The 17,637-nt window shown below is 39.9% G+C and overlaps 1 protein-coding gene across 1 annotated transcript; it reads left to right on the top strand.

Moving 5' to 3' along the window:
• Positions 1 to 597: 597 nt before the first annotated feature.
• On the top strand, positions 598 to 12,700 carry acvr2ba (activin A receptor type 2Ba). Its single transcript, XM_078264285.1, has 11 exons — positions 598 to 1,058; positions 2,986 to 3,193; positions 5,835 to 5,950; positions 6,474 to 6,625; positions 6,876 to 7,019; positions 7,840 to 7,983; positions 10,080 to 10,228; positions 10,424 to 10,538; positions 11,030 to 11,168; positions 11,490 to 11,620; positions 11,965 to 12,700. Exons 1-11 carry the CDS (start codon positions 1,007 to 1,009, stop codon positions 12,157 to 12,159), a joined length of 1,545 nt encoding a protein of 514 aa, XP_078120411.1. The 5' UTR covers positions 598 to 1,006; the 3' UTR covers positions 12,160 to 12,700.
• The last annotated feature ends 4,937 nt before the right edge of the window (positions 12,701 to 17,637 follow it).

The raw sequence follows: 17,637 nt of genomic DNA, 5'->3' as shown, positions 1-17,637 counted from the left end.
ATGTAAATATTGTACGAGCTAATACGTTGATATTTTAAATTTGTAAGTACTGGCTATTTAAAAATATAGACTGTGTATAGCCTACCTCAGCCTATAGAGTTGACTTCATATCTGGTGAGCTGTTCTTTCACAGTTAAAATATTGCAATACATTATTTCAATAACACACGTAGGCTGTTTTTGTTTTCTAAAAGCGTAAATTATATTCCACTATCCTCTACGTGTAAGCAGTAAAATCATTAGGCATTAGCCTACCTCATAATGTAATTTAAACCCCGGGCTAAATAATAAACCGAAAAGTAGACTATAAAATACCAACTCTGACCACAAAAAGTGCAAGTGTTTATCAGTTGGAACCGGGACAAATACCAACGTGGAAAGCACACATCTATCCCCAGCGCCTCATATTCCTACTGTTAGGCTTCTTTTATTATTTAAATTGTTATATATAGGCTCTATTATGTTAGATACAAGGGTAAAATGAAGTAATTTCAGGCGTGTTTCGGAGTCGTGTTAAGGTCACTCGCTGGCTGCCTGAATTCCCCTCTTTGTGTTTACACATCCGGGTTTCCCTGTTTGCAGCCCATTCCCCATTTAGAAGCCATTTTGGACACAGATCAGTAACATGCATGTAAACCCCGACCGACCTCCCGATGCAGCGGTGCTACTATTCAAGTGAATAACCTCAAAAAGAGCGCTGAGCTTTCGTCTTGGGTGGTTTAACGGCTTCCCATTCGGCTTTTGGATCCACTTCCAATGCGAAATACTGCACATATTAATGGACTAACAGTCTGGCAGTCAGTTAATCGCTCCTATCTTTTCTTGCAACATTGTTGCAGCGTCGCGGCTATTGACACGCGTTGTGGTGGTGGTGGTGGTGGTTAGGCTGCTGGAGGGACCAGAGGCCTGTGGTCGTTTTGATCCTGGACTGATGTTTTGGACAACCTGAGTTTTAATGTTCGCGTCGGGAAGCGGGGGAAATCTCTGTCCTGTATTTAAAACGGAACATGTCTTTTTCATGGCTGACTTGTTCACTTCTTCTGGGAACTTTATGCGCAGGTAAGCTGCTATTGTTGGTTCCGAATTTGCAACAGTTCTTTTTCGAGTCGGAGACACATTTTTGTCTGAATGTGTGCGTGTAATAGTCTCCGTTTGAAATGTCGACCCGCGAGCAAGTTGACGTGTGTTAGTTGTTTAAACTTTGTTGGCAGTAGTAGATACTATCGGTCAGTTGTGGGTTTTTTTATTCTCTTACCCATCAATCGCATTTTCTCCGTTTGCCCCCACAAAGTACACATCTAGTTTCACACACGAGAAATAGTTTAGCAGTAGCTGCGACTTTTTATGTAAAAAGAAAATGTATTAGATTACATTGAATATAGTATTTAATGCTGACAATGTTGCAATAAAAGATATCCAAATTTAAAACTGTTGCGTCCCCTTCGCCTTTCTTAACAGTGGCAGGAATAGAAGGCAGCAGCTGCATCAACATCCTGAAACCTTATAGGCTACATCTCAGGTCTGCACTCTTGTTTGTGGTTACAGCCTGAACAAAAGCCTTTGAAAACACACTTTCTCTGAATAGCCTTTTCGTAAATCGATGTGCGTTTGATTTGACGAGACAGCAGCTGTTGTCTTACGTTAGGTCTTTACCCTGAATTGAGACACAGTTCCCTTTCCAAAGCCTGTGACTTACTCCCACGTGAAATTGAGCAAGGATTGTTTTTCTTTTGTTTGGCGTTTTTTTGCCAGTGTTTGCAACTCATATGGGAGGTTTTATTGTATGTTCAAAACATGTTTACCTTTGTCCCCTATCTAGGTTTTCCCTATAGTTGTTTTGGAAACGATAATATCCACTTTCCCCCCTCACTTTTTAGTTTTTCTACGACATGTACTATATTTTTTATTGTGCTGTCTCATGTGTGCCAAATAGCACTGTAGCTAATGCCTTTATGGTTTATAGATTAGTGCTCGGGAGTGTATAGTAAGCTGCTTCTCCAGAATTCATGTTGTCGTGTGTAAGCCTCAATAAGTGACAGAGGGAGGGGGGTTGGGGAATGATCTTGTAGTAAAAGTCCTCGCGGATCATGTGACCACAGATATCAGAAATGCCATCTCGGCTCAATGGAGCATCACTGCTGTGTGTGTGTGTCCTTACTACCTTCCTACGATCCTTAATAATGAGCATGATGTTTGGTTGTTCACTGCATGAATCCCTATATGCTATAATGAAATCCATTGTGTGTGTGTGTGTGTGTGTGTGTGTGTGTGTGTGTGATAGGTTGGTGGGGGTAACACTGGGGGATGGGCAGCCTCATATAGGCAGGGATTTAAAGAGACATGCACTATTTTTTCTGTGAACAAAGATTAGGCAACGTTGGGAATGACATGTACAGCATCTTATCTGCTTCATCATTCATCAAAAAGGCATCTTAAATGTGTTGCTTGAGTGTGTCCAACATTCAATCTACAAAGAGGATTGAATGTTAGGAGACTGACAGCTATTGTCAAATCTTGGTTTGGTTAGGGAAATTATTTCCTGCTAAATGACAGTAAAAGCCCTTAAAGAAGAAGGTCTTATCTGTCTTTCCAGATGTGTCAAACTCCAGCAGGATACAGGAGTCCTTATCTATAGAAGTGGCATGCCAATATGCGCTGTTTCTATATCACACTAGGGCATACCATTGTTTTTCTATAGCTAATTAAATTTTTTTTCTCCTTTTTAGTTGTTACTCTCTGAAAATATCTTTCAGTGAATTTTGATTAAGCTGAACTACTATTCAGCAACAATTTCATAGCCCAGAGGAACTCCCTTTTTACTAAAGAGAGCTCCCAAACTTGGCCGTGTGCCAGAGTGATGATAGAGGCTCTGCTCGGAGATGTTTCTTCGTGGCATCGAGAGGATCCTGCGCCATATGTTGTGCTTCCGCTGTTGAGTTTCAATTCATTATGATGTGAGCTGACTGAGGCCTTCTGTCCATTTCAGGGTACAGTCTGGGCGAAGCAGAGACCCGGGAGTGCGTGTACTACAATGATAACTGGCGTACGGAGAGGACCAACCAGAGCGGCTTTGAGCGCTGCGAGGGGGAGAAGGACAAGCGACTGCACTGTTATGCCTCCTGGCTCAACTCCTCAGGGACCATCAAGCTGGTGAAGAAAGGCTGCTGGCTGGACGACTTCAACTGCTATGACAGGTCGGGTCACTGAGCGAGTGCATCGCCACCATGCATTTACATTTATATTTTAGGTGTCTGGCTCGTACCCAGAGTGACTGGCAGTGAGTACAACACAAATATCTGCTTCAGTAGCCACATGTAATTAGATATATCTAGATTTCTTTGACCTGGGGAATTTTCAGCGACAGAAATAAAACAACTTATGCGGAAACTATTTTTCAATCAGCTGATCAACTGGAGAAATTGCAAACATTTAGTGGTTCTCAAACTGAGTGAGAATGACCTGTAAAGTTTTTTTGGCCTTTAAGGAAAAAGCCAGGAGCAGCACAACTCATTCATTTAATTTATAATATTTAATTTTATATTAAATTAAATTTATACTTTTTATTGATCCCCAGTGGGGAAATTACAATTTACACTCTGTTTGTTAGTAATCACTACACACAGGCCTGAAATACACACACACACACACACACACACACACACACACACGTATGCTCAGGACTTATTCATGCACAAATGGAGAGATGTCAGAGTGAGTGGGCTGCCAGTGCTGGAACAGCGCCCTGAGCGGTTGGTGGAGTACAGTGCCTTGCTCAGGAGCACCTTGGCAGTGAGGAGGTGAATTGGCATCTCTCCAGCTACCAATCCACCCTCCGTACTTTGGTCCGTACGGGGACTTGAACCGGCGACCCTCCGGTTCCCAACTCAACTCCCATAAGTGAAGAAGGTTCGGGAGACTTATGACTTACACAGAAGCATTTAATGAACACTCAATTGAGGAGACAAATAAGCAGGCAGTACAGTATAACCACGATGTGTTATTGTGCAATGCTGTCCCAGCTCTCTGAAGTTCCTGTCTTCCTGAAGGTGTATTTAAACTCATGCTGGAGGCGTTATGTTTAGCTGGACCTTTTAAGGTAAACAAAGATATTGCAGGCGCCGTAAACACAGATACTAAAGCCTATCTCTCTCTCTGGAAAGTATGCTTAAGGGTGGCTGGCCCTCCGACCTCCAAAAAGGAGACAGTCCTGATTCCTAGATCCCTGAATCTGTAGAGACAAACATAATTATACATGAACAGTTTTGGTTATTAGAGACTGGCTGAATATTCTAGTCCCCTGACCTGTGACCTATGAATGACCTGATGTTGTCTTGGCTTTCCCTTTAGTCTCATCTTACCACAACATGGTGTTTCTGGAAATTCCACCACAGCCTTGGTCAGACAAAACAAGCAATTTAGAGATGGCATCTCATGGTTTGGGAACATTTTGAAGGGCATTTTCTTTTTTTAATTACATGTTACAGAGTAAACGATGGATCAACAGATTTATCAGTATGGGAAATCAGCAGTTGCAGCCCTAAAACATCCAAACTTTACATAAAATGTAGAGATGCAGGACTGTCTTACTTATTTGCATTGCCTTATCACCAATATATAAATCTCAAGGGTTACCAGATAGTCTGCATTGTTATCAACGGTGCAGAGTACAGCTCTGTACCCACAGCCTGATGATGGCAGATTGATATGGTGGCACTGGGCAACTCAGGAATTTGTAAGTAAGGAGGAGAGTTTTAAACTAGCTTTATCAGCAGCCTGTGCAGAGCTTTGTGGTGTGAGCAAACTTTTTAGTCTTTAATATTCAAGCCACTGCATTTAGAAAAAGCTGGAGACCTCTGGTGGCTCATAAAGGCTATCTGGAGAAAACAGAACTATAATAACCTACCCCAAATGACACATCCGTTTGTGTGGGTGGGTGTATAAAGAATTAACCATTAGCCAGCAATAAAATAGGTTTTGTGTAATGTGTTTTATCTGTTCTATTTGTTTCTGATTATTAAAGGTAGTTACAAGATTGACCTGCAGCTTTTGAGAAAGTCAGGATAAAAAGGAGTGCTATTATGGGTCTCACAGAAGCATATTAGAGTTAAACACAGCATGTACTATATTACTCCAAAAGCATATTTTCGAAAACTTTGCTGGAAATGGATGTGCACAAATTGTAGGTTTCGCAGGTACAAATTTGTTGACAGTTTTCAGGGGAAACCGCTTCAGTCTGAAGTGCTATTGGCTGAAATTATTATAACTATAACGGGATAATACAATAGTGGCAGGAAATCAAGAGCGATGGACAGGTTGGCAATTGTGAACAAGTTGAGAGTCGATGTTAAAAAGACATAATTATAGCATTTAAGAGCAGTTCTGCAGTCTTGTGTATGAAGTGTTAGAAAACCTGTGATTTCTCTGAATCATGGCTGACCATTCCTTGAGTGACTTGTATGGCGATAATTAGCAAGGTTAACAAATCAATATATTCTCAATAAAAGATAATTTGCTCATTTAAGTACCAGATATATTGTAGTTTCTGTTGGCTCATACACTGGCAGCATTACCACTAACCAATAGCAATGAGTACATGGGTTAAAGACAGAGTCCTGACAATTATCAGCGGGCTTATGTACAGCAGATGTATAAAAACAAAAGGAAAAAAAAGCCGACACTCGCTTACTTGGTTCTTCGAGTCCAGATCACAAAACGTTAGTTTTACTATCATGATATTTTGGCCCCATTGTTTATTATTAAAACTGCTTGACATGTATCTTGTTTTGACATTTGGTTATTGAAGCTATAATTTAGGAGTGTCATCTACCTTTTTAGGCAAGAGTGTGTCTCCATGGAGGAAAACCCTCAGGTCTTCTTCTGCTGCTGCGAGGGCAACTACTGCAATGAACGATTCACCCACCTTCCTGACATGATTGGCAGTGGCAACCGAGGTGAGTGGCAAATGCATCCCCGCATTTAGTACAAGCAAAAAATAGGTCTTTGCTTTTCCCCTCCGATTAGTGGGAGTAAAGCTTAGCCTTGCATCTGGTAGTAACAAAATATTGTGTATATCACACTGATGCGTGTTACACAGACGTGGTGATTTGTTTCCTTTTAAATGTTGCTAAATAATGCCTTGTAAGAAATCTGGTAATTTGCCTTCTTGACATTGTAGTTTTCTTTAAAATGCCATTTCAACATATAATACTACACTATAATAATCTTCTATTTGCATAGTCCAATACTGACTAGAAAGGTTACTGAAAGTAGATGTTTAGCACACCGCCACAAGCCTATTTGTTGTATATTTTAAAGACTCTGTAGTAACTCGGTCTGTAAGGATCAAGGCTGGACAATCTATATATAATGATACCTGTCTCGTTTTAAATTCAGGTTTTGCAGGGAGGGACGCTGGTTATAACCTACATGTCAAAAAAGCTGTCATGCTGTAATTATTCTGTTACTCCTTGACAGTAAAAATCCGGCCTCCACCCCGAGTGCCGTCCCTGCTCAACGTGCTTGTGTACTCCCTGCTGCCTCTCTGTGTGCTGTCCCTGGCCCTCGTTCTGGCCTTGTGGATGTACCGCCACCGCAAACCTCCCTACGGCCATGTAGACCTGAGCGAGGTGAGAGAGGCCATACCCCAGTCTGACTCTCTGGTGGTAATCTGTGACATCTGTGGTGCTTAAAGATTAGTCTTTCACTGCATGTCTTTAAACTGTATGTCAGTCATGGTGGCTGCTTACCCTAATCACCCAGTTCTTCTCTTATATTCCTGTAAGATTTTGTACTAAGGGTAAGAGAAGTGCCAACATCTTTTTAGATCAATTTAGCAGAAGAACAGGACTTAACTGGTTTTTCTTGTCTGTTATTCAGGATCCTGGACCAGCTCCTCCATCCCCCTTGGTGGGTCTGAAACCACTGCAGCTGCTGGAAATCAAAGCTAGGGGGCGCTTTGGTTGTGTTTGGAAAGCCCAGTTGATGAGCGAATATGTTGCTGTAAAGGTCTTCCCTGTTCAGGTATGTCCATTAATTCAAAGCATTTCTGTAAGTTTTTATCATGTCAATGCTGCGTCGTAGCTTCCAGTTAGTTCCTCTCAGTTGTTATTACTTTTTTGAGTCAGTGCCAAGCAATCAAATATAAAATGGTCTTTTATTTATTTATTTATTTATATATAGATAGATAGATAGATAGATAGATAGATAGATAGATATAAATAAATGACCATTTTATCTTTGAAATCCTCAAAGACACCATACCATTTGGATGAATAAATATCTGTTGCACAATAAAAAATAAAAAAAATGTTGAACCCATTTGTCAAGTTGGGACTGTATTGCCAAATCCAGGTAGCCACAAAAGACATATGTCAAAGCAAAATATTTACATTTTATTTTTATAAAAATTTAAAATATTGTAAAGTACCATCAGTTTTTTAATTTTTGGTTCACATTGTACAAATTGAAAATGGGGATTGATTTTTTTTTTTTTTTTTTATTCATTCATTTTTGGCTACCATCTTTGTTCGGGAACAGAGGTTAAAACATCTTTTTTGTCATGCAGTGGATAGAATATTTACCAGCCGCAAGAGCACTGCTGGTATTGTTTTCATATTTTAAATCTGTCTGTGTCATCATGGCAAAATGTGTTCCTGGAGACACCTTCTGTAGCGGGAACTACCACAGAAAATTTGACTGGAATGTAATGTTAATACATGAGAGGCACAAACTGGGGCTAGCTGCTTTGTGTAACATATAAGGAATTATGATTCTTGTTTTTAAATTGCTTGTATAAATCATCAAGACCTAAACACTTTCTGGTCTATGTGTGTTTGCGTAGGACAAGCAGTCATGGCAAAACGAGCGAGACATATTCCTGACTCCAGGGATGCGGCATGAAAACCTCTTACGTTACATCGCTGCAGAGAAGCACGGCACCAACCTGGAGACAGAGCTGTGGCTTATCACAGAGTTTCATGAGAGGGTGAGTGCACATCTTACTATATATACCCACATATAGGTATAGGGCTCATGTTTACTAGAACTGCTGGACTTTTTCCAATATTGGCAGATGCCTTTTATTTACCTGAACAAAAGAGCATGGCAGCTTTTATTAAAGTGGATTTTATTACTCATGACAAGTCTGCAGTACACCATATACATACCTTTAGTGATAGAGTTGTATTCTTAGATTTATACAGCGTTTTCGCATGGAGGGTAAAAAATAATACAGACAGTTTTGTTGTTCAAAAATGGCAGTTATAACGTGTGTGCCTGAAATAATACTATGATTAAACACCTTGAGGCTACCAGAATATCCTGTTCATTGGACTTCTCAACAAAGGTATTAACACATCAAAACATGATTAAACAATAATTACCATAACCACAAATGTAGCATTACATGTGTGTAGTAACTGTCACGGTTTGTCCTCGTAGCACCTTTTATCTATGGCAGTGGCACAAACGTATTTAGTTCCAGTAATGGTCTCAGTGCCATCTGTGCATGTGTCATCTGTTTGGTTTAATGTTTTCAATTTTGTCAGTGTTTTTAATATTTTAAGGGTGCAATATGTAATACTGACAGCTAGTGTTTAAAATAGTTACTGCAGTACAAATTCAAAAATCCTGGAGAGAGTCATATCTCCCCCCCCCCCCTTCTCCCCAGACTCGAAGTTCACGGAGGTTGCCAGGCTGAGACCGCAGCACCCATAGTTTTGCTTTGCCAGACCCTCCTCCAAACCGTGCTGAAGGAGCATCCACAACAATGTTGCTAGACACCTATCTCACATCGCCAGACATTACTTCACAGAACAGCGGAGTAGCTAACGTTAGATGCTGGCTATATTGACAGTCACAGAAGCCCGTACTCACGCGGAGCTCTGTACCCAACTGACAGACACACTTTTTCGGCTTAGAATTACAGTAGGAACCGCTAAAAACATAACAACCTCGCCATCCTCACCACCGGATAGACAGACACACTTCCTCGACTTAGAATTACAGTAGGAACCGCTAAAAATAACACTACCTTGCCGTCCTCTCCACCCGACTGAACACACTTTATTGGCTTAGAATTACGGCGACAATCGCTAAACACACTGCAAACTCACGGCCCCCTCTTCCCAATTTACAGCCCCCCTCTCTTGGCTTAAAATAACTCACCGTTGTCGGCTGCGGCTGCTGAACAAGCTACACGTTGTAAACAGCCGTGGCCCGCTTACCTGGTCCTCCGGTAACGTTAGCAGGGTTAGCATGGCGGCGTTAGCCAGGACCAGTCGGGATCACTTTATTGGCTGTGTCTCAGTTTGGTTTTGCGAGTAACCAACTCTGGTACTCTAGCTATGTAATTCAATGTGAATACACGAATGTTGTGTAATGACATAAAATGCCCGTCCCTTGTAGCCGTGATAAATTATCCTGAAGCTAATGTTTAGCTACCTGTTCAGGAGGAAATTAGTCTGTGTCCTTTTGGGCTCTAAGCTGTCTCCATCTTTCAAATACATCTCCAATATTTACCTGGGGTTTGTTACATCTCTGGTCATGCTGTTAGAAACATGCAGGTTTTTTTAGGTCGGGTAGAATCTATCTCCGTTGATCCCGCTCGTTAGTTTGCTGCTTTCATGGCTGTACTATCGTTACAGCTGTGGTGCGCTGGGTTTACTGGGCAGTTGATAACAACACACAGGCCAAAACGCAAACAGAAATTCTGTCACGGAATGGAAATTTCAAAAGGAGAAAATACTGGCATTAGCATTGTTGTCAGAAAAGATAGTATTTCAACTTAGCATGTTTCCATAATATCTGATGATGCATTAGGGTCATTTTTTGGAGTCACTACAGTAAATATATTGGACCTTTTTAAGCTATATTTTGTGAATTTAGACGCTTCTGGTGATTCTTCCAGAATACGCTATTTGGCTAGCAAATTAAGTCAAACACAGGACCAAACACTATCTGTTCCAGGGATATGGTTGGCTAAGTCATTGGACATTTACAGTAGATTTTCCTGAGACATTTGATTTTTGTGCAGTTATTAATCCTTTTTCCTGAATCTTTTGTTTGTGCGTGCGTGCATAGGGCTCATTGACGGACCACCTGAAGGGTAACACTGTGACCTGGAGTGAGCTGTGTCACATAGCAGAGACCATGTCCCGCGGCTTGGCTTACCTCCATGAGGACATTCCCAGCTACAAGGGAGAGGGGCCCAAACCCACCATTGCACACAGGTAGAGAAAACAAACTGTTACTGGCTTTTCTAAAAACTCAAATCACTGAAAATCAGACATTTCATTTTAGTACTCCTCTCTTCTGCTTGTGCTTGATTTAGTTATTTTCCCCTGGAAGTCCATAGACTAATATGTGACTAAACATCTCTATAATTACAGCATTTTAATGAGTTTGTCCTGAAATTAATTTTCTAGGGACTTCAAGAGTAAGAATGTGATGATACGAGATGATCTGACTGCAATCATTGGAGACTTTGGGCTCGCTGTACGATTTGAACCAGGAAAACCTCCAGGTGACACGCATGGCCAGGTATGGAATCACTTCACTACTTTAATTCCACATTGGCACTTTGATGCCAGTCTGAGGAATTGTCACTTGATTTTTCTGAAATGTTCACATAGGCTAGGCTTTATACAGTTGGTGCAATGTAGAAATTTCCTAGTAAATATTAAATAGTTAATATTTATTGAGTCAGTAACTCTGGTTTGTAGAGGTTTTTTATTTTGACATGAAAGTCTTTTCTGTTGATTATTGTCAAAAAGAGCTTAAATAACCCACTTTGATTACAAGCGAGAAGTTAAAAGTAGGAGTTAAGAATAAAGCACATAGAGGCTGTTTCCTATTGTAGGGTTCAACATTTAGAGATGCGGTGGTAGTACTTAATCATGAAAATAATTTAAAAGTGTATATTCAAGCATTTCATATTATTCATACATACATACATACACACATTTATTTATGTCTTTCTTTCTTTCTTTCTTTCTTTCTTTCATATATACCTGAATCCATTGTCCTGCCAGGTGGGTACGAGGCGATACATGGCTCCAGAGGTGCTGGAGGGAGCCATCAACTTCCAGCGAGACTCCTTCCTGAGAATAGACATGTATGCTATGGGCTTGGTGCTGTGGGAGCTGGTGTCCCGCTGCACAGAGACAGACGGTGAGTCAAACAGTGCAGGAATGCTGCCTCGTACACAGGTGAAAGGTCACTGTGCTTCAGACTGACCTAATAGACAAAGGATTAGTTTTCGTTTTGCCTGGAAATGCTATCTGATCTAGGTTAAAGGTGTAATGTGGGTAGTTACTCTTTTAAATAGAGAGCAAGTTTCGGATTTTCCAAATCCAAATGCTGCACTATTTGCTTGACTTGATCTCTGTAACGCTTTCCATCCTGTACTTTACTTACTTACTTTTACTTACTTACTTACTTTTACTTACTTACTTACTTTTACTTACTTACTTACTGCCCCCCCCTCCTCAGGTACAGTTGGCGAGTACATGCTGCCGTTTGAGGATGAAATAGGCCAGCATCCCTCCCTGGAGGATCTGCAGGATGTGGTCGTGCACAAGAAGATGCGTCCAGCCATCAAGGACTGCTGGCTCAAACATCCTGTGAGTAACAGTGGAAAAATAGCTCCAGCAGTTTCAACAGCAATACCAGGATGTCATACATTCTTTTTTACTTTTTTTATTTGTTTTACACAGTGAATACAGCTCAATCATTTGAGGTCATAGTTCTCTGAATCAGTTATGTTTTTGTAGTTTCTGATATAATGATGGCAGTTATATTTACACCTTTAGGCCACAGAAAAAGTGAGGAATTTCTGTCCTGTGAAATGGATTTTTATTTAATGTTTGGGTTTGAAACTTGTGTACAAAAAAAAGTGCCCTTTTAATAAAGTAAGAAAACAGAACTAAGGACTTACTCTCCTATAACTTCTGGTTTGTGTCTACAGGGTCTGAGCCAGATGTGCGAGACCATCGAAGAATGCTGGGACCACGACGCAGAGGCACGATTGTCCGCCGGTTGTGTCGAGGAGCGCATCGGCCAGATCGCCAGAACGATTAGCAGCACTACCTCAGACATCCCCGTCTGCATTGTGACGTCTCTCACCAACGAGGACCTACCTCCCAAAGAGTCCAGCACCTGAACGGGTGACACCATCCTCCACCTGAGCTCCTGACTTTTTATTTTTCGAATTCAAACTCAGCGGATCTCTGTGAATATTTAAAATCACAAAAACGACAACAACTAGCAACTTAAATGCAGCTGCTATTTTATCCCAATACTGGTATTTTCTTTGTTTGTTTTTGGTGTTTAAAGTCAGATCTTACTAACACATCCATCTGCTGTAGTTTTGAAGTAGTAATAAGTTATGCGATGGGCACATCTGATAATGCCCATGTGTCAAATCTTAAATGTCGTCATTACCTCATGTATTTCTTTTGTTAGTCCATTTTATTACCTCATAAGTTGTCGTTTTTCCTGTCTTGGTCATGATTGTCTGTGGCCAAATGAAATGAACTTTTGCTCCAAACCTCGGACGACGTGCTGCACACCTCGGAGGAACCGTTTTGAGACTGTTAGACAAAATATATTCATCTTCCTCAGGGGTCGAAGCTTCTCGGTTTTTAAACTCGAGTGTGCTCCCTTATTTTAAACCTGTGAATGCCTCAGAATTAAAAAAACGAAAAAAATCGGAGCACAGCTGTTTTATCGCATGGGAGGAGCTAAAATGGGAGCTGAGCAGTTGTATTGGACATTATGGACTTTTTGAAGATTTGGGACAAGCGTCTTGTCCCAGGGGAACTACCTCTCAGGTATCCAGTACGCTTCTTTGGAACATTTTCTCTAAGTTGAGAGCCAAGCTATCCAGCTAGCTATCGTGGACATATTCCTGGATTTTATTTTGTTTTTTAATTGTAGAAATTCAGAGTTACTCCTTTGCCAGTGCCAGGAGTAGGTGTCTGGAGTTGCAATGTTACACATTCTTGATTTGAAGTGTGTGTGTGTGTGTGTGTGTGTGTGTGTGTGTGTGTGTGAGAGTGTGTGAGTGAGTGAATTTGAAGACTAAATGATGTGAGATGGATAGTGTGGTTTTAAAGTAAGAACCATGGACAGATAGTTGGGGTTTATCCTTGCGAGGGCCATACTTGAGTAAGCAACATGTCTGTTTTTAATTTGCATGGGTGTTTGTTCAATAGACTCAGTCGGACACCAGTCCCCAGATACCTCAGTCACTATACATCATGCAAGGAGAGCTCAAATGGTTGCCTTTGTCTCAAATGCAATGCCATAGTTGTACCATAACATGAATACCATACATTGAATGTCCGTTATGCTGCTGTGACTATTCCAGGACACTCAAGGATTTGTAGATGTACATTGTACATGTATTCTTTTGTTAATATAACGCTAATGATATTATGTGAGGCTTATATATTTTTTTGTGTGTGTTTTTTTGACTGGGTAAGCCCGCAGCTGCTTACTCCTCCAGACTGACCTCAGATATTCTGACAAGTACCTCAGGCTTTTTCTACATGTATATCAAGTTGTGTTATGTATTTTATTGTGTTTTAGTAGTTGAGATATTTTATTGCCGGTTGGGCCTCTTTGTCTGTGGAGATTTATTTTTAAATAGAGCCTGACTAGTTGTCATGGTGTTAATCCTGTATGGTGTTAATGCTGTACAAACCTAAAAGAAGAGAGGCCGATTCTTGTAAATAGACCTGTACACACAGTGGCCGAACACTGAAAAAAAAAAAATATACAAAATCAGGGCATTATTGTATTGTTCTCATTTCACAGAAAGGGATATTTTAGTTCCACCTTTACATATTTAAAAGTCATTTTGACAACTAGCCCTGTGAATTTTTATATATATATATATACACACACACACACACACACACACACACACACACACACACACACACACACACAAACACACACAAACACAAACAATTTAAGAATAGGGATTGGTTTACTGATTTCTATGAATAATGGTATCAGTTCCTCTGAATCAGAAGCTGCGTAGGTAGCACTTGTATTAGAAAGCTTAGTGTGTGTGTGTATATCGTCGAAAAACAGACGCACACACAAAAACAAATCCCTGATAATTTGGTCCTGGCGGCTTCTGTGATTGGCCCCTTGCTGGAAATGCCAGTTTGATTCAGTATTACCTCAATATTAACCCGCTGATGTGATGTTCTGACCTGTTTGGTGATAGTTAAACCATGTTGGACACACAGGTTCATCTGTTGTGCTTTGATTAGTGCTGTGGAAAGATAGTGATTTTTAACAGTGGTGTAACTGTAGTATGTGACGCTTGCTCATGTGCAGTTTGGGGAAAAAAAAAATTTAACATCAATCCATACAGGATAATGGTTTTTAGTGTTTGGAAATCATCAATGTGTCTATAACTACATGATTGATTGATTGATAATGCAGCCTCATTGTGATTCATGTAAACAGTGGCATGTGTGTGGTCCAAGAGTCCAGCAATATATATTATACAGCAATAGTCACTTGAATATCATAGTTTAAGTAGTTAAACTCAGCTGTGACTTAGCAGTTTTCTTCTGCGGATCAATAAAGTACATCTCATCACACCTGGATCATGTTCTGATGAGGACACCCATTAAGACCCACAGCATAGCAGAAGTGCTGTGGGTTGAATGTTTGTGTCAATAGCTGAACATGACCCGGGTGCTTTCACGTATTGTGCCAGAACAACAACGATCACGAAGGAAAGTCTACCGTCGTCGTTTGTTACCTCCAAATGCTGTCTTACACCCAGCTCTTCTGAACAGAAAAACCAGTTACCTCATGCTTACCTCGTTAGTAACACTAACATGGAGTCAGTCTCATCAAAAAAAAAGGAAAAACAAATCAACTATCTTGTATATATTTACTTGACAAATGTAAAGGGTTGCTTCCTTTTCATGTGTGAATCCTGTGAAAGCAAAATCCTTTTTTTGATTTACAGTCAACATATTGTTCATTTGTCATAGTGTGAATGGATGTTTGACTGAATCGTGTGACCTTCCCTGTTTATGTGAACTGTGTGTGTGCGTGTATGTTGGTTGGTTGGTTTCACTAAAACAGTACGAATGGTAACTATCTGTGAGTTGAAATCCTTAGAAATATAAACTAGATGAAAAAACATCCATCTTTTTGTATATTGAAATAAAGACAAACACTGATTAACCATGTGAATGGAATTATGTTTTTTTTTTCAGTTCACATCAGTTTCACCATGCTAACTTACATCAGAGTTTCTCAATTGTTTTTCTGCCAAGGACCCCATTACAAGATAGATAATATACCACGGACCCCCGCATGTATTTCCCTTGGAGTCATTTGATGTAGCGTATTTTTTTACACTTCTATAGTCTTAGTTATCTGAAAGAACAATATAAAAAATGTATTTGAAAGATATTAGACATGTATTAGTTTTTTTCAATTGCTAAACGACAGTGGGCACCACTGGCGCCACGTGCAAAACTATCTACAGTCTGCACAGCAGCTGTTCACGTGGACCAAACTCTAGTCTAGTTTTCATTGCTTGAACACAGTTTTCAAAACTCTACACACTTATCCCATGGCTTTAACCACAACCTGCGCAACACTGTGGATTTAAAGCACTTTGTTCAAATACTAAGACACTGCTGTCAAAACTCTTAACTACACATTCAAAACAGAATACATATCAGTCTGGTGCCTATCAAACACTGATTGCAATTTTAGCTGAAAGCCTAAGTAGGTGCCTTGTTTTAGACTAGTTGGTGAACATATATGGTATATAGAGAAAGCCCAGAAAGCCTTTTTTTTTTTTATACAAACACCAAATAAGAATGAAACAATTATAGACTGTATTGTTTGAGAGAAATAGTGAACAGGTAAAAGAGAAAATATACCAATATGTCCAGGTAAGATGTCTGAGAATACATACACAGTGTGAAAAACACTATCTTCACTATAGTAAAACTGTGTTCTTACTGTTTTTCAGAAAGTAATGGATGTGGAAGCAATGGAAACACTACATTCATTTGTATTTAGAGATGATGCAGACATGTGATGAAGAAAACTTGCCGCATGATGCTGGACAGAGGCAGGATTAGTCACACTATTCTTTGTTACTGTTATGTACCTTCAGTTTGTTTTCCCATAAATTACTAGAGCCAAAATACTAAATTGAAGCAAACTGCTGATTTTCATTCCTTCTTGTTTACCTTATGTAAAAAATCTATATCTTTTCTTTAAAGAAACTATTGAGTAGTGTGAAGTCACTCAAATTGTTCAAACTGTAAAGATGAAAAGTTTGTAAATTCTGTACTGGTGTTTGACGCTAGCGTTTGTGTTCTGAGTGACAGTGTGTGTTATCTAGACGAGGATCAGTGCACAGGATGCACTGAGCCTGTTTTGTGACGTGCGAAGAGTTGTGTTGCTTGGAATGAGCTTTGCAGGTGATGTTAACTGTTTAGCTCAGGTGACTGTTGGTAATGCTGTAGTTAAAGTTTTGCACGTGGCTTCAGTTGTGACCACTGTCCGTTTAGCCATTGAAAAAAACTGTAAACATATTTGCAGGTTCTAAGAGTTTTAGATTAGATCAGTTATATGGTTAGATTAGAAAGTAATCTATGAACTAAAATAGATTTTCAAAGTAAAATATTCGTTGACCTATGAAGCCTTTTAAAAAGAAAAGTAAATATACATTTTTATTTCATGATGATTCAAATGAATGAATCTTAAAGTGCCCATATTATGCTCATTTTCAGGTTCATAACTGTATTTTAAGGTTGTACCAGAATAGGTTTACATGGTTTAATTTTCAAAAAACACCATATTTTTGTTGTACTGCACAGCTCTCTCTCACTGCTGCAGATCCTCTTTTCACCTGGTCTCTGTTTTAGCTACAGAGTGAGACCTCTTTTCTTCTTCTTCTGTACTATCTTTGATTGCACTCGCACATGTGCAGTAGCTCAGATGTAGATCATGTCAGCTAGCTAGCTCCATAGACAGTAAAAGAAAGGCTGTTTTTCCAACTTCAGTCAGTTACAAGGCAGGATTAGCTGGGAGACTTCTAAATGAGGGCGCACATGTTCTTTTGTAGATTATGGTGAACTTGTGTGTGTTGTAGCAGTGCTTTGCTATTGAGAATGAGGTAGCATGCTAGCGTTAGCATTAGCATTTTATTGCTACGAGCTAACAGTTGTGGTTAGTCAGCTCGTTTCAGCTTGTGACATCACAAGCCGTGCCGATTTTGAACAGCTCACTCGGAGACTGAAGGCAGGACACATTCAGAAACCGTATCTCACTCAAAACAGCATGGATGGATTTTTTTACAAAGTTTGTATGTGTGTGGAAGCAACAGAGACACAGAAGAACACCCCAAATCCCAGAAAAAGAGTTTTTTTCATAATATGGGCACTTTAAAATGTTTCAAGGTCCACTGGGGGTCCTCGGACCCCACTTTGAGAATCACTGACTTACATGACCTCACCTCAACATAACATAACAAGTAAAACATTGTTTACTGTTTTTGTAATGCTGTCTGAAAAAAATATAATTTTGTTGCGTATAAGATTATGTATATATCCAGAATTCCCATACTATACTTTGCCAG

This window comes from Sander vitreus, chromosome 12 (assembly GCF_031162955.1).
Source record: "Sander vitreus isolate 19-12246 chromosome 12, sanVit1, whole genome shotgun sequence".
NCBI lineage: Eukaryota > Metazoa > Chordata > Actinopteri > Perciformes > Percidae > Sander > Sander vitreus.
This window is presented reverse-complemented; position numbering and strand designations above follow the sequence as displayed.